The 26,992-nt window shown below is 39.1% G+C and overlaps 1 protein-coding gene across 1 annotated transcript in view; it reads left to right on the top strand.

Moving 5' to 3' along the window:
* Window positions 1-26,992, top strand: part of TRHDE (thyrotropin releasing hormone degrading enzyme) — a 486,396-nt gene that overhangs the window by 15,555 nt on the left and 443,849 nt on the right. Inside the window, exon 2 of the mRNA XM_003405210.4 lies at window positions 471-744. Within this exon, the coding sequence (XP_003405258.4) occupies window positions 471-744 (274 nt within the window). The remainder of the gene's footprint in view (window positions 1-470; window positions 745-26,992) is intronic.

Genomic DNA, 26,992 nt, shown 5'->3' with positions numbered 1-26,992 from the left:
TTGTAACTAAACCAAAAAAGAGAATCATTTTCTAGTATTTGTTGATCATTATTTTCCAATATTTGCCAATGAATTTTTTTTCTGTAGAGTGTAATATTTTATTTAGCAAGCGCTACAAGAGGTCAGCAGTTCAAATCCACCATTTACTCCTTGGAGACCCTATGTGGAAGTTCCACTCTGTCCTATAGGGTCGCTATGAGCTGGAATCTACTTAATGGTAATGGGTACTCTGCACTGAGTGAATTTACTTCAATTGAGACAAAAACTTCATTCAGGATCTTTTATCATTTGGGAAGTAAATTATACATGAACTGTGTTCTCAAGGTATTTATGCACTTAAATTTGGTTCAGAAAAAAATAAAGCTTACAATTTGGCAAAAATATGTTATTCTATTAGCAGAAGCATGCACTTTAGCCAAACTTAACTCAAGCCATAAATATTATTGAGAATGTCCTTTTCTTTTTTCCAGATTCCTTGGTGTTACTCAGTTTTCACCTACACATGCCAGAAAGGCATTTCCCTGTTTTGACGAGCCAATCTACAAGGCTACTTTCAAAATCAGCATCAAGCACCCAGCAACCTATTTATCTTTATCCAATATGCCAGTGGAAACTTCCGTGTTTGAGGAAGATGGATGGGTTACGGATCACTTTTCACAGACCCCTCTCATGTCCACGTATTACTTAGCCTGGGCAATTTGCAACTTCACATACAAAGAAACTACCACCAAGAGTGGGGTTGTTGTAAGTATTTTAAACTTAATGATGTTTTTGGATAATGTACCCTCTGTAAAGTAACCTGATTCTTGTATTAATGATGAATCATTTCTAACCTCTTTCATATTTTATTTAGCTGAATTCTTAACTCTCGGGGGAAAATTATCTTCCTGGTTTCAGAGGGTCAGACAGGAACCTCTCTTTTATACCTAGCTGTCTTATTCCTTTACACACTTGCTGCCTGAACCCTCCCACCCCCATCCCTGTTTCTCCTCGTTTCCACCTCCATTGCCTGGGTGTCTCTGGAGCAGTTGTTGTCTGCTTTGGGAAATTGCCTACTTTGGTTTATGAGACTGAAAAAAAGTCTTCTTTTTCTAAAGTTATGAAATATTTCAAATATACAGAAAATGTGGAGAACACTATAGTAAACCCCATGTACTCAGTAGGCAAATCTATGAAACTAAACATTTTACTATCGTTGCTTTGGGCTAATTTAATTTTTGAGAAAGTACAATAATGGATAGAGTTAAAACCCTCTCTGTACCTCTCCCTGATTTCACTGTCTTGCCCTCTTCCTTAGCTATCATTCCATCCTGAATTCAGGGTTTGCCATTTCCATGCATATTATCATATAATTATTATGCATATATGTATACCATGCTGTAAAATTTTATAGAAGTGGTTTTATACTATAGATATCATTCTGCAGCATATTGTTATTTCGTTTTATTTTTTGCCTAAGATTATGTTTTTGTGGTTGGTCTGGATACAATGGTTGAATGAATATATCATAATTTGTCAGTCCTCCTATACATGAATATTTAAATTTTTCTGAATTTTTAAGTATTAACAGTGCTTCAGTCAATATTTTTATACATAAGTTCTCCTGACCATCTGCTAGAATTTCTGAAAGGTGTAAACCTTTTTTCTGTGGCAATGGGTTATGAGTTTATAAAGGTTTCTTTAGCCCATTAACCCCCAGATGGTGGGATATATTCTTAGAGAAGCATGAGATATAATGAGCCTGAATAATTTACTGTTTGTATTAGGTTTATAACGAGCCTAGTGGTACAATGAATAAGTGCTTGGCTGCTAACCTAAAGGTTGGCAGTTGGAACCCATCCAGTGGCTCTGTGGGAGAAAGGCCTGATGATCTGCTCTTTTAAAGATTACAGCCTAGAAAACCCTATGGGACAGTTCTGTTCTGTCACATGGGGTCGCCAAACCAAAAAAAAAAAAAAACAACCAAACAGCACCATCGAGTCTATTCTGACTCATAGCGACCCTATAGGACAGAGTAGAACTGCCCCATAGAGTTTCCAAGGAACGCCTGGTGGGTTCGAGCTGCCAACCCTTTGGTTAGCAGCTGTAGCACTTACCCATTATGCCACCAGGCTTTCCCATGGGGTCACAATGAGTCGAAAATCATCTCAATGGCACCTAATAATCACACATTAAGCTTCCAATAAAAATCAAGTGAATTCTCTTTGATAGCTGTCATTTGTAAAATGATAGTGTTCTAGACACAGTGGTTAAGAGCTCGGCTACTAACCAAAATGTCAGCAGTTCGAATCCACCAGCTGCTTCTTGGAAACCCCATGGAGCAGTTCTACTCTGTTCTGTATGTTTGCTATGAGTTGGAATCGACTCAATGGCAACAGGTTTTTTTTTCTCTCTTTTTTTTTCTTTTGATGTAACAACCTCCTCTCTAATTTGATGACTTATATGATGAATATGCATTTATTTTAATTTTCATGTTAGCCCTAAGGCAGGGTACTATAATTTTGTTTTTCCAAATGAGTAAAGTAAATTGAGGTTTAAAGAGATTAAGTAACTTGCCCAGGGTCAAAAAGTAAGAAAGTATTAGAGCCTAAATTGAACCTCCATTGGTCTGATCCCAAATTTTGGGCTTTTCCCCTTATTTCTTAGGAGCTCTGTGTTTAACCATTTCACCCGTGTGTCTATAAGAGAATTCAGGTAGTAATTCTTCCCATCCAATGATGATCACATTCAGTGTTGATTGAACACAACAGTAGAGGTCAATAAAAAATAGAAACCTATATTCTTATTCTGTATGAAGTTCATAGCTCTGTAATAACCTAAATTTTGAAAAATAGGTTTGGCTAAATAAATTTTCCTCACTGTTACTTTTCATTTAAATCACTGTGGAGCGTGTTTAAAAATAAATCTGCTGTGTGCAAAATTAATACCGTTATTAAAGAACTGTATATATTGACTTCATATGCATAAACATTAAAATAATGTTCTAAGTGCTATGCATAATTACTATAGAGAGACATTTTACTTTTTTGGACTTATTATTTGATATGATGAGTTCCTTTGATGTTTCTGATGTCTCTTATGGACATTTCAAAGTTGTACTCATTGGACCAGCCAGAGAAAAGAAACACCAAGATGTCTCATTTCCTGTAATGTCTTCAAAAGCTGATGTTTGACTTGCTGTGGGTATACTGGAAATGCTTTCTTCCAGCATGTTTTCTTAAAGTGTCTTAAAAATGTTCTCGGTGCTAGACAATGATACTTGTTGCTGAGTGACACATGTTTAATACCAGACATGCTCTAATTATTTGGCTGTTACTTTTTGTTAGAGTTAAGAATCTAATTAGTAAACATTTTAAAAGTTCTACTTTATAATTTTTACGTAGAAAAGATAAAACATGCTACTGGAGAGCATTGAAAGGTCAGCTGGAATAAACTTAGATTATATAATCTAAAAATGCTAAGGTCAGTAAAAAGGAAAACAAAATTGCCATAGGGAGTTCTTATTTATCAACTGTGGACATATGGTTTAAAAACCTCTGTTCTTCTGTCACCCTTTGGAAATCCAATCTATTTTCTTTCCACTGCCTTTCCCTCTTATTATTGGAAGTACATAGAAACGACATTTCTCAGCCCTTAACAGCTGGAAGGAGTGAAAGTTTAGCTTTAGAATTCTGGGCATGGAATAGTCACGTGAAGTCCAGGTAGTCATTCAGACCAGGGACTTAAACCCTTTACTCTGGGATAGGAGAGAGGAACTTAGATAGCATCTTTCTAATACACAGCTGAATGATAGCAATGCCTCAAGTGAGCATAGTTGGGGCATCATCGTTATCATCATTATTTGCTTATTAAACTACTTACACTTTACAAGGCACTATCCTCAGTAATTAGAAAGTTAAAAAGCAGTCCAAAATCCCTTTAGTACAGATATTGAAAACGCAGCTTTCAGATCGAATCTAAGCCTGCAGACATGTTTTATTTACCTAGCCCTAAAATGCTTAACATTTTTCTTTAATTAGTTGTCAAAATCTAGAAATTGAGAGATTACACACAAAATTACTTAAATTTCTGGCCTATTTTGAAAACCTGGAAGATCTTGTAACACTGGGTTCACATTCCAACTTGGCAATATTTGTCTTCATTTATTTCTTCAACAGCCATTTATTGAATGCCCACTGTGTGCCAGGCATTGTCCTGGGCTCTGGGGATATAACAACAAAATAGACAGAGTCTCGTCTCTCAGGCAACTTACATGCTAATGAAGAGAGAGAGAGAGAGAGAGACAATAAACAAATACATACCTCTGGTGGGTGATATATGCTATGAAGAAAATCAGCATGCTGAGTGGTGGCTGATCCACGTACATGTGGCATTTGCTTCCTAGTATAACTTAATCTAGACTACTTTCGTCCTTTTGTACCTAGTCCACTTCATCTTCTTTGATCAGGTAGTTATTTGGGTTTTCAATCCTTGTTTGGGGGATAATTCAGTAGGGGAGCCAAGGAATAAGCAGTAGGAGAAATAGGAATAGGAATAAGCAGTGAATTCACTAACTGTGAATTTGTGACAATAAAAAAAAAACATTCACTAATTCTCAAGTGAAAGTTGTAGAAGTTAAGTTCAAGACAGTTTAGAAGAGGGAGAAATTTCTGTGGGTTGGAGTCTAGAGATCTACTTCATAGAAGAGTTGGGATTTAGTGTGGACCCAAATAATGGTTTGGTTGTAGAAAAGTAGATGTGTGTATAAAATTCTAGGAAGAGGAGATGTTACGAAAAACGTCACAGATACAGGGATTTCTGTGGAAGATAGTATAGCATTTTAGTTATAAATATGGATTTAAGAATCAGGTAGGCCTGTTTTTGAATTTCAGCGCTGCTTCTGTGTGATCTTGGTTAATTACTTAACCTCTCTTTATCAACTTTTTTTTTTTGTTTTTAAACTGAAAATACAAATTCTTCCTTTACATTGTTGTCCTGGTTACTGTTGTGACAAAACAAACACCCCAAAGCTTAGTGGCAGGAAACAACCACTTCTTTATACCGAAGGTTCCTATGGGTTAGGAATTTGGACAGGAAACAGTGGAGATTGCTTGTTTCTCCTCAGTGATGTCTGGGGCCTCAGTTGAGGACTTTGGATAGTTAGGAGTGACCCAACATCTGGGAGCCAGAATGAGCTGGAGGCATCTTCACTCATGTGTTTGGGGTTAGTACTGACAATCTCTTTGGAACTTAGCTGGGGCTATGGGCCAGATCACCTACATGTGACCTCTCCATGTGGCCTGGGCTTCCACAAAGCATGTGGCCTCAGGGTGGTTGTACCTCTTAACATGGTGCTTCAGGGCTCCAGAGTGAGTTCCCCAAAAGAACTAGATGGAAGCTATATGGCCTTTTCTGACTTATCCTCACGAGTCACTCAGTATTACTTAAACTACATCTAATAGTTTCAAAGAAGTCACTAAATATGGCCCCAATTTAGTAGAAGAGGACGTAGACCTCACTTCTTGACAGGAGAAGTGCTGAATAATTTGTGGAAGTGTTTTAAAATCAGTACAGTTTGCTCTCTGGCTGTAAGTCATTACCATTCATCCTATGTACAAAATGCACTCACTCGTTGAGAAGGGATGAACCACCAATGGGTTTCATCCTATTACAGCATCAGGCCCAAGTTGACATTCAGTATCTCACCACATAATTTAGGTCCAACTGCAGATGAGAACTTGGGCTTGGTCTCTTGGGCATGCTTTCTCTTACTCTGAAGACGTGTCAAGTAAGAAGACAAGTTAGTTACCCCAGGCACACCCAATATGCAATTGTAAAACAGGCATAAAATTATTGCAGTAGACTCTCCCATTCAAAAATGGAGAAAATAGGAGGATTCAACAGTCACTGGCCCATAGCAGTTCTGAAATCCAGTTGGGCACATGCATCCAATTCCTTTTTATGGCTCTTTGCTACTCCCTGTGAGTTATTCTCCCTGGCACTTGGCCTCATCTGTTGGGATCTTAGTATTGCTTTATAAGTCTTCTTTTCTTTTCTAATTTAAAAGTAGTTTGCACAATTCATGACATCAATTACATTCTTCATGTTGTGTAACCGTTGTCACTATCCTCTTCCAAATTATTCCACTGCCATTAGCATAAACTCACTGCCTTCTAAGCTTTTTATCTAAACTTTCTGGATGCTGTTGTCGATTTGATCCCACATAATTCTTTGAAAAAGCACAATGCTCAAGGCAGACATACTTTACTATAAGCTAAACTATTGTTTAGAATGTAACAAGGAGTACTATTATCAGCTCATCTCATGGTCTCTTAAGTTGAGTAGAGTTTCTTGAATTGATAGCCCCTTGTGTGATTGAATTTTAATTTACATTTAAACCCTCGATTTCCCCTTAATTTTTTTTTTTTTTAAGACTCCACTTTGATGTAATAATAAAGCAAACTGTTGTTTATACACAGAAGGTTAGCTGTTACCAGGCTGTATAACTACAGGCAGGAGAAACACCACATTTCTTGGAATCTAAACCATAGCATCTTGAGAGATGGAACAAGTAGGTTATGATTGATTTCCACATCATGAAATAATATATAACTCAGGTGCTAAAACTACATCTGTCTAAAATGTTCAGTTGATTTTTAAGAAAGTTGTTTACCTTTTGGCAATATATAAATAAACTCTGAAAAACTTACACATACAAAAAAAAAAGTGGTTTATGGTTGCAACTGAATAACCTTCTCAGCTTATTTCCTACTAGTGAAAGGTTGGGAGTCAAAAGCCTCTTTTTCTTTTATATTGTTTCTTTTGCTTTAAATTCAAGGAGTTGCTAATTCTTTAAAAAACAGTGGGATCTTTTATGTATCAAGTTGTATCCACTCCATTAGACAAAATTACACTCACAAATCTTTTTGAGCTGAGCCTTTCTCTATGTCAGTGCCCCTATGCCTCTTAAATGCCTTGAGGCACACCCTTAAAAAAAAAAAAATCCTCAAAAAAGCCTTTTGCCTTTTTGAAAACGTCTTGAGGGACCGCTTTAAGAGTTTTAGGGGTCTTGACAAAATCACACCCTTGGCATCATTTTTAGATTATGTTTTTTTCTGATAGTGCCCTGGATTTGATTTTTTTCTCTGAGGCTGTTTCTTTGAGAATCTTCTGCCATCTGTAGAGTCTGGGAAGGAAAAGCAGTTTTAATGTCAAACCCAGGAAGTCCTGGTTCCTTTATATTTTCTCTAAATTTTACTTGAAAACTCTACAGCTTGTTCCTAACTCATTTTTCTTTTCTTGTGTTTTTTTCATGGCCAATGATAAGCTAGGTGGCACTTTCAATATTCTGCCTGAAAATCTGCTTAGCTAAAAAACAGAGTTTATAGTTTTATTTCTCATTTTTCATGGTACTACAGGCAACAATGTAGCCAGACTTTCTACCACTATATAACAAAGGTCCTCTCTCATTCAGCTTCTCATAACATTTATCTTTGAAGCCCTCACCAACAGCTTCTAGTCATAGTTTGTTTATAACCCTTCCAGCTTTTGCCTATCACTAGTTCTAAAGCCATGGCTGCATGTTTAAAGCTTTTGCTATGATCGTGCCGTAGGTATCAAAATCTGTTTTGGTTGGTATTGTTGCATAGCAAACCACCTCAAAATTTAGCAGTATAAAATAACTGCTTCATTATGCTCATGATTTCTGTATGTCAGGAATTCAGACAGTGTATATTAGGGAACAACTTGTCTCTGCTTTATGATATCTAGGCCCTCAGCTGGGGAGGCTCAATGGCTGGGATGACAAGATATATTGGGGGCTGGAATCGTCTGGAGGCATCTTCACTCAAGGGTCTAGTGGTTGATGCTGTTGTCTGGCACCTCAGTTGAGGCTCATAACTAGGGCATTTGTACATGGCTTCTCCCTTTCCTTGAGCTTCTTTGAAATATGGTGACCACATGATGATTGGCCTTCCTATCTGCTGATTTAGGCCTCCAAAAACAAGGGTACAAAGACATTTATATTATCTGTTCCTTCCATTATAAATAAAAAAGTTATGGAGAATTGTATCAGTCACCATCTTTTTCTTTTTTATTGTTAACAAGGTGGAAACTGTATTACCTTTTCTGATCTAGCCTCAGTGTCACTTTTATTACACTCTGTTACAGCCAGTCACCAGGGTGACTTGCATTCAAGAGGAGAGGACATAGACTCCATCTCTCAATGAGAATAGTGTCAAAGAAGCTGCAGATGTATTTTCAAACCACTGTAGTTGTTATAAATATTGCAAGAGATTATGTATATGAAAGGTAGCCTTGGTGGTATAGTGGTTAAGTGCTCAGCTGCTAACCCAAAGATCAGCGGTTTGAACCCACCAGCTGCTCCACGGGAGAAAGATGTGGCAGTCTGCTTCTGTGAAGATTTACAGCCTTGGAAACCCTATGGGCAGTTCTACTGTGTCCTGTAAGGTTGCTGTGGGTCATAATTGACTCGATGGCAACAGGGTTGGTTTAATGTATATGAAATCATAAGCACAATGCTTGGCATATAGTACTTTGGTGACAGTAATTAAATCGGTATGTTCATAAGTCATATAAGGGAGTAGTGATATGTAAATTTGAGAGGTAGATGTAAACTGCGTCCTTCTGTGCATAGCTGTTGAGTCGATTCCAACTCATAGCAACCCTTTAGGATGGAGTAGAACTGCTCCATAGGGCTTCCAAGTAGCAGCTGGTGGATTCAAACTGCTGACCTTTTGGTTAGCAGCCAGGCTCTTAACCACTGTGCCACCAGGGCTCCAGATGTAAACTACATTTTAGAAAATTTTGATACAAGGTTCATATTTAAGATTTTATTCAGTGAACAATAAGAGCCACTGGAAATTTGAAAGCTGCATAAACCCATTGCTGTGGAGTCGATTCCGTCTCATAGTGACCCTATTGAACAGAGTAGAACTGCCCCACAGGGTTTCCAAGGTCATAAATTTTTATGGAAGCAGACTACCACATCTTTCTCCCATGGAGCAGCTGGTGGGTTTGAACTGCAGACCTTTTGGTTAGCAGCCGAGCAGTTAACCATTGCAGCATACGACTCCTTTAAGCTGCATACATGTGTATAATTTTGATAATCTGTGGCAACATTTGTGGGTATGAGGAGAGGCTGGAAAAGGGGAGTTCATTTAGGTACGAAATCCTGGACTAGAGTAGTTATCATTTAAAATGAATAGGATAGTATAGATATGAAAGGCATTTTAAAGGAAGAATTGGCAGGACTTGGTGAGAAACAAAGGATAGGAAAAACAAAAAGTTGAGAAAGCAAAGGGTTCAGAATGACTTTAAGGTTCAAGGTAATAACAGTTCTGTATTTTCCATACTCAAGATTCACTTTGTATTCTGAACCAGTTATCAATGAACCAGCAACCAATGTGGGTTTTCGTTCTTCCTGGCCAATTCCTTGAGTTCATAATCTACGCTGCCCAAATGATCTGTTCATCACATTATAAATGGTTATATAGAATTTTATTAGGCAGCATTCTTTCGCTAGCAGCTAACAAAGCTCAATTTAAGCTTAAGCAAAAGAGGAAATGTTTTTGGAAGAAATTGGGGTGTCTCATAGAATCCTTGGTCAGGGCGGACTTGGGGTTTGAGCACTGTGAGGAACTCATGAATCCTATTTCTGGTTGTATTAGTTTCCTAGGGCTGTTGTAGCAAATTATCATAAACTGGGTGGCTTAAGACAATAGTAATTTGTTGTCTCACAGTTCTGGAGACCAGAAATCTGAAATCAAGTTTTCAGCAGGGCCATGCTCCCTCCAAAGGCTCTAGGGCAAAATCTTGCCTTGCCTTTTCCAACTTCTGTTGTTTTCCAGTAATCCTTGTGGTTTCAGTGATTCCTCTAAATATATCACTGTAGCCTCTGCATTATTCCCTGGGTGTGTGTCTCTTCTTTTTTTTTTTTTTAAGGACTCCAATTATATTGGGTTAGGACCCACGCTACTCCATTATGACCTCATCTTAACTAATTACATCTGCAGAGACCCTATTTCTAAATAAGGTCGCATTCACAGGTGCTATGGGTAGGACTTGAAAATATCTTTTTGAGGACACAGTTCAGACCCCAACACAGATCCTTGTAAATGCTTCTTCTGCTTCATTTTTTCTCTCTTACTGTGGCCTTTCTTCCTCTGTTCTTTGGTTCACAAGGTGGAATACGGCTGCCCTGGTTACCAGGTTTTACATATTGCTGGGCATATCCCAAGAGAGAAGGTGACTTTTATAAATTCCCAAGTCCAAAGGCATTGATTACCTTTGTTTGAGCCCACTAATCATCTCTGGTTGCTGTGTCTAGACAATACACACATGGGTGTTTCTAAAAATAGGAGTTTCTAGGGAAGGAATGCAGGAGATGCCACGACGTATGCCCAAAGCATACATTTTAGCTTTATTGTTTGGGCTGACTACAATAGAAAGGATAAACCAAATTTACTGTGGTGGTGTGTGTTTATATACACACACATATGCATGTAAGTCACATTTCTGAGGCTCAGGTTCTAGTGAAGATATTCTGAATATACATTTAAAAAGTGGGATTACTATTCTGTGTGGTTTCCTATTGAGGACAAAACTTAGGTCTCATTTTAACTAGAGAAGTAGGTTAGTGCACTCTAAGCATGTATTTCAGTTAAAAAAAAATCCACGCTGTGAAAAGGAGTCTTATTGTCATTAGCCATTCTGTTTTGATTGTATTTCACATATAACAATGACCCACAGAGAAAGAGAAAGAAAAAGAAATAAAAAAAGTGTTGATTTGCAGTCTATTTAGGAATATGAGCAGAGACTTCCTGACTACCTCAAGAAGAGTTAGTCATCCTCCTCCTCTCCACTCTTAAAATACTGTCAGCACTCATCTCTCATAGCTATTACACAGCTGTTCATAGTCCTTCCTTGCTGGCCTCTTTGTCCATCCAGACTGTGAACACCTGAAGCAGGCACCTTGTCTTACTCATCATCATTGGATGTTCGGTAGTTCACATTGTGTGTAGAAAATGGTAGGTACTTAGGGAAAGTCCACTGGATGTCTGAATGAATGAATTCGTTTCAGAGAAGTGACAATGCCAGGGTCTTCAGATACTTTTTAGTTAGTTAAATAGGACAGAGTAGAACTACTGCATAGAGTTTCCAAGGAGTGCCTGGTGCATTTGAACTGCTGATCTTTTGGTTAGCAGCCGTAACTCTTAACCACTATGCCATCAGGGTTTCCAGTTAATTTGGTGGAAATGAAAATTCATGACAAGTAATTTTAACCAATACTGAAATATAAATAGCAAATATTGTAATACAGATATCATCACTTTTGAGGAACCCTGCAGGAAGATGTAGGTGAAAAGAGTCGTTAAAGAGGCCACTGAGGAGAAAAAGTTTTATTGCCAAAAAGAGAATTGAATCTGACGGAGTCTAGGCTCTGGAGGATTCAGTACCGGGGAGGAAAAATGAGACAGTTTTTTTTAAAGCTGAAACATTAGGAATTGTCTCTGTCCTCATAGGAAAGCGAAGTCTCGAAGTGTTGTTGATTGGCTGGTGATAGCTGGGCTTGTCAGCTAGATGTGCCTGGGCTGGCTGGCAGTGGTCTACTGTGATGTGGATGCCTGCCCTGGGATCACGGTGTCCAGCTTGCCTCTGCTGTGTGAGAAATGTGCCTGAGTCAGGATTGGGTCATAAAGTCAGATCAGCATTGGTATCAGCAGGCTAGGTGACCAGGTCAGGGCTTAATGGGGTCAACGAGTTTGAGGACTTTAGAGGAAAAAGAATATAATTGATAAACCTCAAGAGATTTATTGGTACAGTGGAAACAGAACAGATAGGTTCTGTTAAGGAGTGAGTGTAGGGTAAAGAAATGGATGCAGTGATTGTAGACTGTGTCTTCAGGAGTGTGCTAGTTAAGTGAAAGAATAAGAAAATACATTTATGCAGAACCTAGTCCAAGTGATTTTTAGATTACAGGAAAGCTGAATTTCTAAGAAAAGGTTTCCGGATAGTGGTCAAGGGTCACCTAATGTTTAATGGCTTGTCTGTGGGGGAAATACCCAGCACGCTTTTGTGCCTTTCTGCAAGTTTTGTGAACCCAGAAATAGGAATAGAAAAAGCCCATGCAGAGAGAATCAACCTGGGGAATTGACGAGGCACATATAGCCAGTGGTCAACAGTGTAAAGATATCTAGAGTGACAGCAGAAGCGTTGTTGAAATCATTGGCCGTGGTATTTGGAGATGCAAGGAGGCAAGCAGATTCAACAGGAGCCTACAGGGAGGCAAGTGAAAAATGGATTGGGAGGGGTTGAAGAATATAAGTCACCATGAGACTAAAAGCTGGTTCATCGAGTAGAGTGATGAAGTGGATGAGGTAGAAAGATGGTCTGTGATAGAGAGGAGGATTTCAGATTTCTAGGTAAGCCAGAGGAATTTTAAGCCTGGTACTGCAAAGTTGGGTGGATAAAGGGGAATGAAGATAGAATCATGTTTTTGTATAGAGGTAAGGTAACAGTGAGGCCAGATTGGAACAAGTATTAGTAACATTAAGTGGGGAATCCTTGAGAATGTTGGTAAGAAATCTGTGAGCCAGGCTTCAGACTAATTGAAGAAGTGCAAGACCTGGAGGCCTAGATGAGGAAAGGATTTGTGCGTGCCACGAACTCCAGAAAAGGAAAATGTTTTTTACAGAAGTGGAGGAATAGTGGCATAAAAGCAGCAATAGTGGGAGTTGTGAATGTGCTCATCCCTCTCTCTGGCTCTGAGGGTGGATGAGTTGTTGTTGCCGACTCAAGGTGACCCTATGTACAACAGAATGAAACACTGCCTGGTCCTGTCCCATTCTCAAAATTGTTTTTATGCTTCAGCCCATTGTTGCAGCCACTGTGTCAATCCATCTTGTTGAGGGCCTTCTTCTTTTTCACTGACCTGTTACTTTACCAGGCATGATGTCCTTCTAAGGAGCATTCTGGCTGTACTTGTTCCAAGACAGATTTGTTTGTTTTCCTGGCAGCCCATGGTATATTCAATATTCTTCACCAGCACCATAATTCAAAGGCATAAATTCTTTTTCGGTCTTCCTTATTCATTGTCTAGCTTTTGCATGCATATGAGGTGATTGAAAATACCATGGCTTGGGTCAGGCACAGCTTAAGGTGACGTCTTTGCTTTTTAATACTTTAAAGAGGTCTTTTACAGCAGATTTGTCCAATGCAATACATAGTTTGACTTCTTGACTGCTGCGTCCGTGGGTGTTGATTGTGGATCTAAGTAAAACGAAATCCTTGGCAACTTCAGTATTTTCTCTGTTTATCATGATGTTACTTGTTGGTTCAGTCATGTAGGGTGGATGAGAGCTGATTTAAATGGGCGTGAGTAAGTGGGCAGAAGTAGGAAGAGTCGGAGGTTTGTACAAAGGATAAGAGCTGTTGATAATAAGGATTATTTTCACAGGAGGTGGAATGGTAAACTGGAGGGACATGTTAACTGCAGAAGAAGGGGGGAACTGAGTAGGCAAAATTTACTTAATGGAGGAGCTTATCGAACTATACAGCCCCAGGGTTTCCATTGGGATATTGGTGTAAGGGAGTATGCCTCAGTAAATCTTCATCTCCTGGTGGCTGACCTGGGCTGATGATGGATTCAGTTATGAAAGATAATAGGTTTTGTTATATAATCCCCAATATATCAGCAGCCCTGAGGTTTAAGAGTGTACATATTGAAGAGGCTAATAGAGGCTAAGAGAAAAACTTGAAGTATAAAAACAAACAAACCTACAAAACAGAATGCTTCAGTCAGTGTAGAGTACTCATGGTTGTAGCATGTTTATACATGATAATGTGTGTGATAGGTTGCATGGTGCACAGCCAGGTTTCATTTTTTCTCTTTGTAAAGAGGAAGGAGATGATTCTAGCTGTGATGCTGTCTCCCTGAGTCTTCCAGCTAGGATTTTGGGTGGCTGCAGCGGAGACTACTAGTACAGTTGTCTTTTAGATATGGTCCCGTCATGTCTAGAGTAAAGGAATAACATGTTACCTAATCATCTAAGAAAGGAGCCCTTTCGGAACAGTAAAGTACTTGGCTGCTAACAGAAAGGTTGGTGGTTCGAACTCATTAGCTGCTCCGTGGGAGAAAGATGTGGCAGTCTGCTTCCATAAAAGATTACTGCCTTTGAAACCCAAATGGCAGTTCTACTTTGTCCTGTGGCATCTCTCTGAGTTGGAATCGACTTGAAAAAAAAGGTTTGATTTTCTTTTTTTGCTTTTTGCCTTTCCTTCTGACTTCATATTTATTATTTTTTTCTTCTCTTTCCTTTTTCTTTCAAGTTCTTTAGGATTTTTACTTTAAAGAACTGTTTTGATAAGTCTTTATTTACCTCTAAGAAAGATAGCCCTTGGAATTTAGTTTTACTCAGTAACACATGAGGTTACCGTGAGTCGGAATCCACTTGATGGCAGTGGGTTAAGACAGGTAGTTTAATGTTGAGGAAGGAAGTGATGAGAAATGAGGTCGATTATTTATGCAGGGTCCAGATCATGAAGGCATTTGTATGCCATGTTAAGCAGCTTTGATTTTATCTTTTAAGCAGAGAAAAACCATTAAAAGACTGAGCCTGGGAGGGATTCATATCATATCCAGAGCTTTCTGTAGAAGCACAGGGATAATACACAACATCTTATCACATTTGCTCCAAGAGTCTTAGTTCCTTTTTTCCATTATTTACATGATCAAGATATATTTTTCTGTTTGGTTAAGGTTATGTCATGGATTGAATTGTGTCCCTAAAAAAATATGTGTATTAATTTGGCTAGGCCATGATTCCCAGTATTGTGTGATTGTCCACCATTTTGTTATCTGATGTGGTTTTTCTGTGTTGTAAATCCTATCTATGATATTGATTAGATGGGATTATTGGCAGCTGTGTTAATGAGGCAGGACTCAATCTACAAGACTGGATCGTGTCTTAAGCCGATCTCTTTTTGGTATAAGATATAAAAGAGGGAAGTTAGCAGAGAGACACGGGGGACACCATACCACCAAGAAGGCAGACAGGAGCAGAGGGCGTCCTTTGGATCCTGGGTTCCTGGGTGGGAAACTTCCTAGACCAAGGGAAGACTGATGACAAGAACCTTCCCTCAGAGCTGACAGAGAGAGAAAGCCTTCCCCTGGAGCTGGCGCCATGAATTTGGATTTCTAGCCTACTAGACTGTGAGAGAATCAATTTCTCTTTGTTAAAGCCATCCACTTGTGGTACTTCTGTTATAGCAGCACCAGATAACCAAGGCAGGCTATCATGTTGGTATAGCTCCAGGATCAAGGAACAGACATTAAGTGGACCTATGGACAAGGAAGTGGAGTTATTATCACAGCTGACGTGAAAACAGCCATACTTTTGCATCTGGTCTCAGACATAAAATGTGTTGCAGCCCAGAGAAAAATCTCTGGATAACCATGCTATAAAACACGTGATGAGACAAAAATCTAAAGGTTGATATTACTCAGGTTCAAATGATTCTTACAGGATTTGATGTCAAATTTCATAGAGACTAACCAGTATATTTGGTTGAGAGATGTTAATATTTCTGGGGGATGGAATTTATAGGAAACAAAGAGAAAAATTATTTGCTGAAGAATCAAGCAAGCATCTTTCTGGAAGGCCTTTGTGTATAGATAGATAAATAAAGCTGTATGTTCAATGTGGAAGAAGACACCAGAAGTACTAATAGTACTGCCTGTCCTCAGCCATTGCCACTTGCTAATGTTTCTCCATGCCTTCATCAGACCAGATGGCAGGATGAAAACTCACTGGGTCTGTGAGATGCTGCTGTTCCCTGATTAGGTTTAATTTTGGGAGGAACTGATGAATGCCTAAAACCAATCACTACCCCTGTGTACTGTTTCCATGAAATTGAAAATTATATATCTTAAAACCATAGAGAACCATTCATTCATTCATAAATATAAATTGAGCAACTGTAAACAATAATGAGCTATTTCAAATATTCTAGCATAATTAGGAAGGTTAAAGAGAGAACAGCCTGGGCAGAATTCATAAATTGTTCACATAGATATAGGACTTTGAGTGATAGGAAGAGAAAAAATTCTGATTAACCTTAATCAGCCAACTAACGGACACCACTGTCTGCTCTGGGTTTAGCACCATGTTAAATACTATGCATAATCAACATGAAAGTATAGATTTTGTTTTTCAAGGGGTTTAGGAGCTCATTGACAACATGACGCTCATTGGATAGTAGAACCCAGTGCCGTCGAGTCGATTCCGACTCATAGCGACCCTATAGAACAGAGTAGAACTGCCCCATAGATAGTGGAAGGCACTATATAAAGGCAGATTCATTGGGATGCTAGATGTAAAAGAAGAACAGAGAAGGAGATCAATGAGAGCAGGTATAATTGTTGAAAAGTATTGGATCTTGAGGGATGGGTGGATATGAGTAGGTGGAAGGCAAATTAGAGAACCTTCTTTGTCAGAGGAAGAAAGTGTCCAAGGAAGGAATAACCACGAGGTTTTCTTCAGAGAGTGAGAAGATTAGTGTCAGGAAATATTATTATACCACTTTTCTAAATGAAGAAGCTGAGGCACTGAGAGAGTGGATATGTAACTTGCCTGTGATTATGTAGTTCATGAGTGACAGAGACTGGATTCAGTTGCAGGAAGTTGAGCTCCAGAGCTTGTACTCTTAAGCATGCAGGCTCCAGAAGAAGGTGCAGGATGGAGAGCCATAGGCGATAACGTTGGACAGGTAGAATGGGGTCAGAAAGACAAATTTATATGGGGAGTGGGAGGAAATGAGGATCACAGAGGGATAAGAGAATGATGTGTTTAAAATACAGTCTAAGAAATATTAATCTCTTTTAAGCAATGTGTCAAATAATTTGGAGAGGAGAAAGCCTGGAGTTTTGAAAGCCCTGCATAAGGTCATGATCTAGCATGGATAATAGGGGTTTAGGCCTGGTAAAGGCAAACTCATTGACTGTCCGTAGCCTTTTTCATATGAAAATGAAACATTTTTTAACATGTTGTTGTTAGGTGCCGTTGTGTCGGCTTCGACTCATAGTGACCCATGCTGTTGTTGTTGTTAGGTGCCATCCAGTTGGTTCTGACTCACAGTGACCTTATGCATAACAGAATGAAACACTGCCTGGTCTTGTGCCATCCTCACAGTTTTTGCTGTGTTTGAGCCCGTCGTTGCAGCCACTGTGTCAGTCCATCTCATTGAGGGTCTTCCTCTTTCTCACTGGCCCTGACTTTACCGAGCATGATGTCCTTCTCCAGGGACTGATCCCTCCTGATAACATGTCCAAAGTATGTGAGATGTAGTCTTACCATCCTTGCTTCTAAGGAGCATTCTGGTTGTACTTCCTCCAAGACAGATTTGTTCGCTCTTTTGGCAGTTCATGGTATATTCAGTATTCTTTGCCAGCATCACAATTCAGTTCTTCTTCAGTCTTCCTTATCCATTGTCCAGCTTTTGCATGTCTATGAGGTGATTGAAAACACCATGGCTTGGGTCAGGTACACCTTAGTCTTAAAGGTGACATCTTTGCTTTTCAACACTTTAAAGAGGTCTTCTGCAGCAGATTTTCCCAAGGCGATGCATTGTTTGATTTCTTGACTGTTACTTCCATGGGTATTAATTGTGGATCCAAGTAAAATGAAATCCTTGACAACCTCAATCTTTTCTCCATTTATCATGATGTTGCTTATTGGTCCAGTTGTGAGGATTTTTGTTTTCTTTATGTTGAGGTGTAATCCATACTGAAGGCTGTGGTCTTTGATCTTCATCAGTAAGTGCTTGAAGTCCTCTTCACGTTCAGCAAGCAAGACTCATTAACAACCTGCATAACACAGGTTGTTAATGAGTCTTACCTCCAAGCCTGATGCCCTGTTCTTCTTCATATAGTCCAGCTTCTCGGATTATTTGCCCAGCATACAGACTGAATAGGTGTGGTGAAAGGATACAACCCTGAAGCACACTTTCCTGACTTTAAACCGTGCAGAATCCCCTTGTTCTGATTGCACAACTGCCTCTTGATCCATGTACAGATTCCTCATGAGTACAATTTCCACTCTCCAAAATGTTATCCGTAATTTGTTGTGATCCACACAGTCAAATGCCTTAGCATAGTCAGTAAAACACAGGTCAACATCTTTCTGGTATTCTCTGCTTCCAGCCAGGATCCATCTGACATCAGCAGTGATATCCCTACTTCCACGTCCTGTTCTAAATCCAGCTTGAATTTCTGGCAGTTCCCTGTCGATATACTGCTACAGCCATTTTTGAATGATCTTCAGCAAATTTTGCTTGCCTGTGGTGTTAATGATATTGTTTGATAATTTCCGCATTCGGTTGGATCCCTTTCTTGGGAGTAGGCATAAATATGGATCTTTTCGAGTCCGTTGTCTAGGTAGCTGTCTTCCACATTTCTTGGCATAGACAAGTGAGCACTTCCAGCGCTACATCTGTTCATTGAAACATCTCAATTGGTATTCCCTCAGTTCCTGAAGCCTTATTTTTCACCATTGCCTTCAGTGCAGCTTGGAGTTCTTCTTTCCATGAAATGCTGTGGTTCAACTAATGAGCTGAGATTAAAGACAAAAAAAAAAAAAAAATTGATATAACAAGGAAGAATTATCCTAGCACTAGAGCGTAACTGTTCTTCTAGGCAAAGTTTTAAGTTTCACCTTCTCCTTGAAGCCTTATTGATTTGTCCCAGCTGGCTTCTTCTCTTTTTAATCGTAGTTTTTTTTTTCTTTTCAGTTGTAATTCACTTTGAATCATTGTCCTAATAAGTTCATTTTGTAGTTATCTGTACATTTTTTCTTACTAATTAGATTGGAAGCTCTGTGAGGGCAAGAGCTGTTAAATGCTATGAATATATCCTGAGAAGCTTCCAGAAATGATATATATTGTATATACTATTCACCCGTGGTACATAGCACAGTTCCTTGCCCATAGCAGTCACTCAGTAGATATCCAGAGCATTTATGGGTGATATAAGATGCATTTTGAAGAAAAAAAAAAAAAATCAGTTGGACTTGATGAGTGCCTTAATTTTGTTGACGAAGGAAAAAAGTAAATCAAAGAAAACATCAAGATGTCAGGCCTGCTTGAATGAGGATGGCTCATTAGTACTGTTCCCTTACTTTAGGCATTTTTTCTTTTGCTTTCTCTCCCCTTCACCCTTACTTTTTCTCTCTGCTCTTCTCTGTAAAGCTCCAGGTTTAGGTGGAGGGCTAGCCAGAGTGAGACATTTCGTTTTTTTCCTTCCCCTCCAGCTTTACACAACACAATCCTGTTATATCAATGAAAGAAAGTGAAGAAATATAGAGTTTTTTTTTTTTTTTTTAAATATGGCAAATTTATAATATGTGACTCTGATCAAATGTAAATCTTTTAAATGGCAAGTCAGGGTGAAAGTTAGGTTATCTCCACATATGCCTGGAATTAGTGCAGAAGAATCTCTCAGCATTTCATGTAGAAAAAAAAATAATTGAAACCAGATCACTTTGCCTGAGTGAGGGAGTAGTCTTTTTTTTTTTTTTTCCCTAATATATTCATTAGGCAATGAGAACTTCCATCAGAAGGGCCTTTATGTGAACATAAGAGATGCTTATGGTGGAGACAAAGAAGTATTTTTGTACTTTACCTATTTCTAGGAAGAGGTAATGAGATTGGCTAAGTATAAAAAAAGAAGTATAGGCTGTGAAAATTTCTATGCAAAATAATCTACTCTGAATGTAGGGGTTCTATTATATGTTGTGAGATTTCCAGGAGGCCACAGAGGGGTCAAGCATAGGCTGGTTAGAAGTTACTGGAAATAGCACTGGTATTCAGCAGACTGGGGTGGGATTTTGGATTCTGCCATTTACTAGCGTTGTGACTTGGGGCAGATTTCTTAAATGGAGCCTCAGTCTCCTTTTGTAGAGAATGAGAATAACAATATCTACTTTCTAATGCTGTTGAGAAACTTAAAAGAGACAATGGAAGTGAAAACCAAAACCAAACCTGTTGCCCTTGAGTTGATTCTGACTATAGAACAGGGTAGAATTGCCCCATAGGGTTTCCAGGGAGTGCCTGGGGGATTAAAACTGCCAACCTTTTGGTTAGTAGCCATAGCTCTTAACCACTTTGGCATCAGGGTTTTCAATGGAGTTGAAGTGCCCATCAGAGTACCTGGCATATAAGGGTGCTCAATGCATGGCAGCTATATAGATAACAATAAGTTTATGTCTTGTTAGTGAGCAGGACAGGACTGTAGGCGGAGTAGTAGGGAGAAAGAGCACAGAAGGTTAAAATGGGAGCCTTTGTGGGAGCGGCTTAAAAGATGAAGTTTGCAAAGGGTAAGGAGGCATCATCTAGGAGAGGATGACAGGAAGCCTGATTGTTTCATCTGGACATCCCAGCATAATGCTACTGTGGAAACTGTTTATTATTCCTGTGATTACTAACATTTTGCAAGTGACTTATAATCTCATTATTAGAGAAAGTGAGATGGGTTTGAGGGATACTTCCCTATGGTTCTGTCATATAGGGGAAGATGGGATCTTCTTAGGTTCATGGAGAATTGCTCTCATAAAGATACTAGGGAGAGAAAAGTGTTTGAAGAGATGGAGATTTGTAAAAAGTTGAATTGGCAAATGTTATGTGCTGTATATTTTTACAACAAAAGAAGAAAAAGAATAACCACCAAGGCTACTTATGTGTAACGAAACACCTCATGGAATTTGGTTTCTTGGTTTGGAGGTTTAGGGTCGTGATTTCATGGAACATCCTAGTTAATTGGCTTAGTATCATTTTTAGTACTTCAGTTTTACTTCCTAGTTTGTTGCGTCGTGCCTGGGTCTTAAAAGCTTGCAAGTGGCTGTCCAATGTACAATTCTTGGTCTCTATTTACCTGGAACAACATGGAACAACAGAGGAAAGAAGGAGAGTCAGGAAGAGGAGGAGGAAATGGAATGCTTGTCTGATTGCCTCCATGAACAACTGCTTGCTTTGCCATGAAACCAGAACAGGATGGTTCCCAGCTACCATTACTGAATGTTTTGATCAAAGACTCTGTAGAAAAATCCCCATCAAAAGGGGGAAAAGGTGGAAGAGAATTTTAAATTTTCTTGGAATCCAGATTTTATGGCATTGAGGCTGGATGAACCCCTGAAACTATTGCCCTGAGATAATCTTTCAACCTTAAACCAAAAATATCCCCTGAAGTCTTCCTTAAGCCAAACAATAGTTTAGCTTAATTAATAACGAATAACTGCCTTGAGCATTATGCTATTATCAGATGGATAATAATAACTGGAAAGGTTAGATAGGAAGCCTAGGGGACAGTGAGTTTATGTTAATTGGGGGAGGGAACAATTTGGAATAGGAGGGTGAGAATGGCCGCACAACCTGACGAATGTAATCATTGTCACTGAATTGTACATGTAGAAATTGTTGAATTGGTGTACGTTTTGTTGTGTATATTTTCAACAACAACAAAAATAAAATAAAAAAAAAAAAGAAAGCAAGATTAAACTAGCAACACAAAGGTGTCTATGAAAGGCAGCCATATATAAAATAGTAGAATTGTATCCTGCTTTAGTTGTCAGGCTGTTATTAAAGATGGGGTGCAGGGAAAGGGCATATAGCAGGTTAAAAAGATGGAAAAGAGAATATTTTCTACACTCTTGGAGCTTCACAAAATCATTCATTCATTCACCAAATAATGGCTAATACTTATGTATCATTCATCAAATAGTGGCCAATACTTGTTTTATTGATCATTTATTATGTGTCAGTTATCTTATTTAATCTTCATAACAATTATATGAGGAGGTTTCTATCACAATATTTTAAAATATTTTATGGATGAGGAAGGAAACCCTGGTGGCATATGGTTAAGAGCTATGGCTGCTAACCAAAAGGTCGGCAGTTTGAATCCACTAGGAGCTCCTTGGAAACCATATGGGGCAGTTCTACTGTGTCCTGTAGGGTCGCTATAAGTCAGAATCCACTCAATGGCAATGGGTTTTTTTTTAATGGATGAGGAAACAGAGGCTCAGAGAGATGGAATAATTTGCCCGTGGTAACACTGGGTTAAATGCTGGAGCTGGGAGGAAAGCTCAGATGGTCTGACTGCAGAGTGATAAACTCCTCATTGCAACCTTGTACTATTCCACAAGTGTTGAGATTGAATGTCTACAGGGCAGGCACAGTGGTGAGCTCTACAAGCATTTTCTATCTTCATTGAGTTTGTTTTCTAGCTAGATATGAGACACTTCTCAGAGTGTGTATTTTGGGCATTCTAACTACAGATACATAGGAGAAGGCATCCTTTTAACACTTTCTGGAACAGGGTTTCTCAACCTCAGCACTGTTGACATTTTGACCTGAGTAATTCTTTGTTGCAGTGGTCTGTCCTATGTATTGTAGGATGTTTAGCAGAATCCCAGGCCTCTGCCCACTGGGTACCAGTAGTACCCCCAGTTGTGATAACCAAAAATGTCTCCAGATATTGCCAAATGTGCCCTGGAAAAACTACCCCTGGTTCTAGAAGAATGATTTGGTGGTTGATGATTCTATACTTTCAAGGTATGGAGAAGACTGTATATGCAGGTGTGCAGCCAGTCTGTATTTCGAGGTGACAGCAGACTTGTCAAGACTCGTCTTACTCACTGATACCTACTTACTCTGAAGATAAATGTGGACACAAAAGCAGTTAGAAGAGATCTAGAATACATCACTAGAGACTTGGAGGTTTGGGATAGGAAACTGAAGGATTAAGAGGGAAAAGTTTTCATATCTTTATGTGATAGTTGTTGAAAATGAGATAATGTAAAGAAATAGCTCATCACGTAAAAAGGATAAGTGAGAAGTAAACATTTTACACAGTGAAACCTGGGAGAGCTGGAACTTGACGGGACTACCTTGTTTTTCCGGGTCTTTCAAGTTTTCCACCTTTAAACGTGCAGGCTTACCACTTTACTATCACTTGTTTTAGTAGAAAATATTCGAGTTTTACTTCTTTGACAGGTTTTCACCTTACACAGGTTTCTGCTTCTAGGAGTTGTATGGTTGTTTTAGGAGTAGTCTGAGTTGGCAATTAACAGCGTTTTTAATGTACTGATTAATTAGCATTCATTTACTCTTCATGTCCTAGATGTCTGAGAGTTGGGGGAAGCCCAACAGCAGTGGTTCTTAAACTACATAGATATCACAATAACCTGGGAACTTTTTTTTCAGAATTCACATTTATGGACCCTACTTTAGACCTGGAGCCCTGGTGGTACAGTGGTTAAGAACTCGGCTGTTAACCAAAAAGTCAGCAGTTCAAATCCACCAGCTACTCCTTGGAAACCCTATGGGGCAGTTGTTCTCTGTCCTATAGGGTCGCTATGAGTCAGAACTGACTCGATGGCAACTGGTTTGGTGTTTTTTTTTTCACTCTAGACCTGGAGCCCTGGTGGCCCGGTCATTAAGCACTGAGTTGCTAATGGAAAGGTCAGTGGCTAGAGCCCACCAGTTACTCCATGGGAGAAAGATGTGGTGGTCTGCTTCTGTAAAGGTTACAACCTTGAAAACCCTATGGGGCAGTTCTACTCTGTTCTACGGGGTTGCTATGAGTTGGAATCAACTCTGCAGCAGTGGGTTTGGTTTTGGTTTACTCTAGACCTATTGAATCTGAATCTTCAGTTGTGAGGCTTCAGCTTTGAGAGCATATTAAAATGCTCTGATGTACACTTCTGAAAGAGAAGCATAGACACAGCCTTTCTTCCCATGCTTCTCTATGTGGAATGATCTTTTGTGACCCTGCTTCTTCCTTTTAAGGGCATATCCTAGAATTCACACAGAGAGCATTTCTTTTTCATTTTCATTGGCTAGAGCTTTCTCACATGCTATATCTAAGTATAAGGGATGTTGGGAAATAAGTTTTTATTTCAAAAGGCCATGTGTCCAGCTAAAAATGAAGAATTCTAAAGCTAAGTAACAAGGGACAGTGGACACTGATGAACAAGTAGCAGTCCCTGGCATAGATCATTATTGTTTTTAAAATATAGTAACAGCAGTGGTCATTTATTGAACACAAGGTGGATGCCAGGAACAGGGCAAAGCCAGCAGGTTATGTCTCTGCTATGATTATCTCTGTTTTATGAATGAGGAAATGGAATCTCTAAGGGCTGCACAACTTGATCATTGTCACATAGTTGTTGGATTTTGAGCTGAAATGTTAAACAGTTTCTCTCTAGTTCTATAAGTATTTTCCATAAGGCCATCTAATTATATTGCCTCAGTTAAAATAAAAACAAAAGACAAAAAACCAAACCCATTGCTATCAAGTCAATTCCAACTCATAGCAACCCTGTAGGACAGAGTAGAACTGCCCTATAGGATTTCCAAGGAGCAGCTATTGTATTTGAACTGCTGACTTTTTGGTTAGTAGCCGAGGTGTTAATCACTACGCCACCAGGGCTCCATTAGCCACCAGGGTCAGTTGCCCAGGACAATTTAGTTACTGTGTTTAGATTCGTTAGTTTTATATATAAAACATATTTGGCCTTTATTGGTAACAGGAATATCAATAGTCCTTTATGTGTAAAATTTTATTAGAATTTTACTACTTTATATTTTGAACTTAATATTTACTTTGTTTTCTGGAGAAAGTTTTAAGTGGGGGAAGAAGTGCCACTGTAAGATGGGGCAGCTGCATAGAAAGCTAAATGACTAAATGTTATTTAGTTAATTTGGGAACATTTTGAGTTTATAGTGCCCAATAATCCAGAATATCCTATATAATTATTAAGAAATTTTAGAGTAGCAGTGGTTCTACCAGATTTTGTTTCACATAAAATCTTGTTTAGATTTATATAAATGTATAAACCTCTCTCCAAGATAACTAGTTCATGATTCAAGTAGAAACATACATGGTCAAGCTTATTTATCATCTTGAGATGAGACAGTCGAACAGTAGCCTCTGAGATGTCTTAGAGGAATATCTGTCTTATCGGGAAGCCAGTTACTAGCCAGCTCCTCGTAGTGGAGATACATCCCTGAGATAGCTGTTCTCACCTACAGTCTTTCCTTAGCTTCCTGTCGACTCCCACTATCACAGGACTGGAGCCCTGGAGGTGCAGTGGTTAAGAGCTATGGCTACTAACCAAAAGGCTGGCAGTTCAAATCCACCAGCCACTGCTTGGAAACTCTATGGGGCAGTTCTACTCTGTCCTGTACGGTTGCTTTGAGTCGGAACCGACTTGACGGCACCTAACAACAACAACATTATAGGACCAGATTATGCACGTAACTGAACCAAGGGTGTGTTTAAAGAAATTGTTAATACGGGGCATGTGTTTCTCCAAGTCCATGACTAACCTTTTAAATAGTAAGTAATTCATAGCATGCTGGCCTCTTTTGGGAAGTATTTCCTCTTGAAGCTTGTGTATAGGGTTGTAGATAATCAGCCTTATTGTCCTGTGTGTCTGTCATTTTATCTTGTGGTTAGATAAAGACCTGAGACAAGCAAAGAGAGAGAGAGAGAGAGAAAGGAAGAGACTTTTTAAAAATTGAATCCTTCTTTTTTTTTTTTTTCTTCAAGAAAAAGTTCCAATAAAATCCCAACAATAAAAGACCTTTTGTTAATTCTGAGAGGTGGTCATATGTATTCTGTCATTCAGTATTCTTTTTTTTAATCTTTAACTTAAAAATATTAAAACCTCAGCAACAATAAAATAGCACCAACAAAGGTATGAAGATGATACTACATAGAAAGAAAATAATAAATGTCATTCCAGAAATGAGGTTAAATCATTTGTAACAACTTATCTTTTTTATAAAAGGATTAAAAATCTTACCTTAAGTCTCTGGACTCAGTCATTATGGACAAGAAGAAGGAAGATGTTGGAATTTTGTGGTTGCTCATGGTATGACTTTTGCAAATGACATCATAGAGGCATAATTGTCATTGATAATGAGTTAAATAATCACCAAATGGTAACGAAGACTCCAGGAAGATTTTGGCTAATAAGAATCATTTCTGTCATCAGTACTATGGTTGTTGTGTGCTGTTAAATTGATTTCAGCTCACAGCCACCCTATAGGACAAAGTAGGACTGCTCCATAGGGTTTCTTAGGTTGACATTTTTTGGGGAGTAGAATGCCAGGTCTTTTTTCCCATGGGTTCGGACTGCTGGCCTTTTGGTTAGCAGCCAAGTACTTAACCATTGCGTCTGCAGAGCTCCTTTCATCAGTACTAGGTCCTAGTATTTTCAGTAGGGTTTATCCTGTCTTTATGAAAACAGTTCTATCAGGATAGGCGGGAAGGATCATCGCTGCTAGAGAAAGATGATTTCTCTGTCTGGTTTAGTACATGGGGCAGGGCATTCCCAAGCCAGCGGGGAAAACCCAGCAGCAGTGAGATTTTATTATGGAAGATACAACATATGTCTAAATGAACAGAAGCAACCTGACAAGTCAGACCATTTTCTTCATTAATTTCCACTGATTCTACTGGACTCGGTCCTTAAAACTCCTTTCTTCTCCTCATTCACGACTGTATTACTCCTCCTCTCACTCCAAGTACTGGGAGATTCTCCTAGGTTTCCTTCTTGATGTTCTGCTTCTCTATGTTTTGGCTGGAGGGCAGTGGCAGTTCAGTGGAAAAGTTCTCGCCTTCCATGAGGGAGACCTGGGTTTGATTCCTGGCCAATGCACTGTAAGCTGAGCCACCACTTATCTGTCAGTGGAGGCCTCCATGTTGCTGCAATGCTGAACATGTTTCAGTGGCCCTGACAGATTAGGAAGAAAGGCCTGGTGATCTTCCAAAAATTCGCTAGTGCAAATCCTGTGGCTCAGAACGATTCCATTGTGCATGGGGTTACCATGAGCTGGAGGCCGATGGCAGCTAACGACAACATGTCTTGGCTATTATTAATCTTAGTGTATTTGAACTTGACATTTCAGTCATACAAACAGCTCCATCTTCCTT

Source organism: Loxodonta africana, chromosome 4 (genome assembly GCF_030014295.1).
Source record: "Loxodonta africana isolate mLoxAfr1 chromosome 4, mLoxAfr1.hap2, whole genome shotgun sequence".
Classification (NCBI taxonomy): Eukaryota; Metazoa; Chordata; class Mammalia; order Proboscidea; family Elephantidae; genus Loxodonta; species Loxodonta africana.
This window is presented reverse-complemented; position numbering and strand designations above follow the sequence as displayed.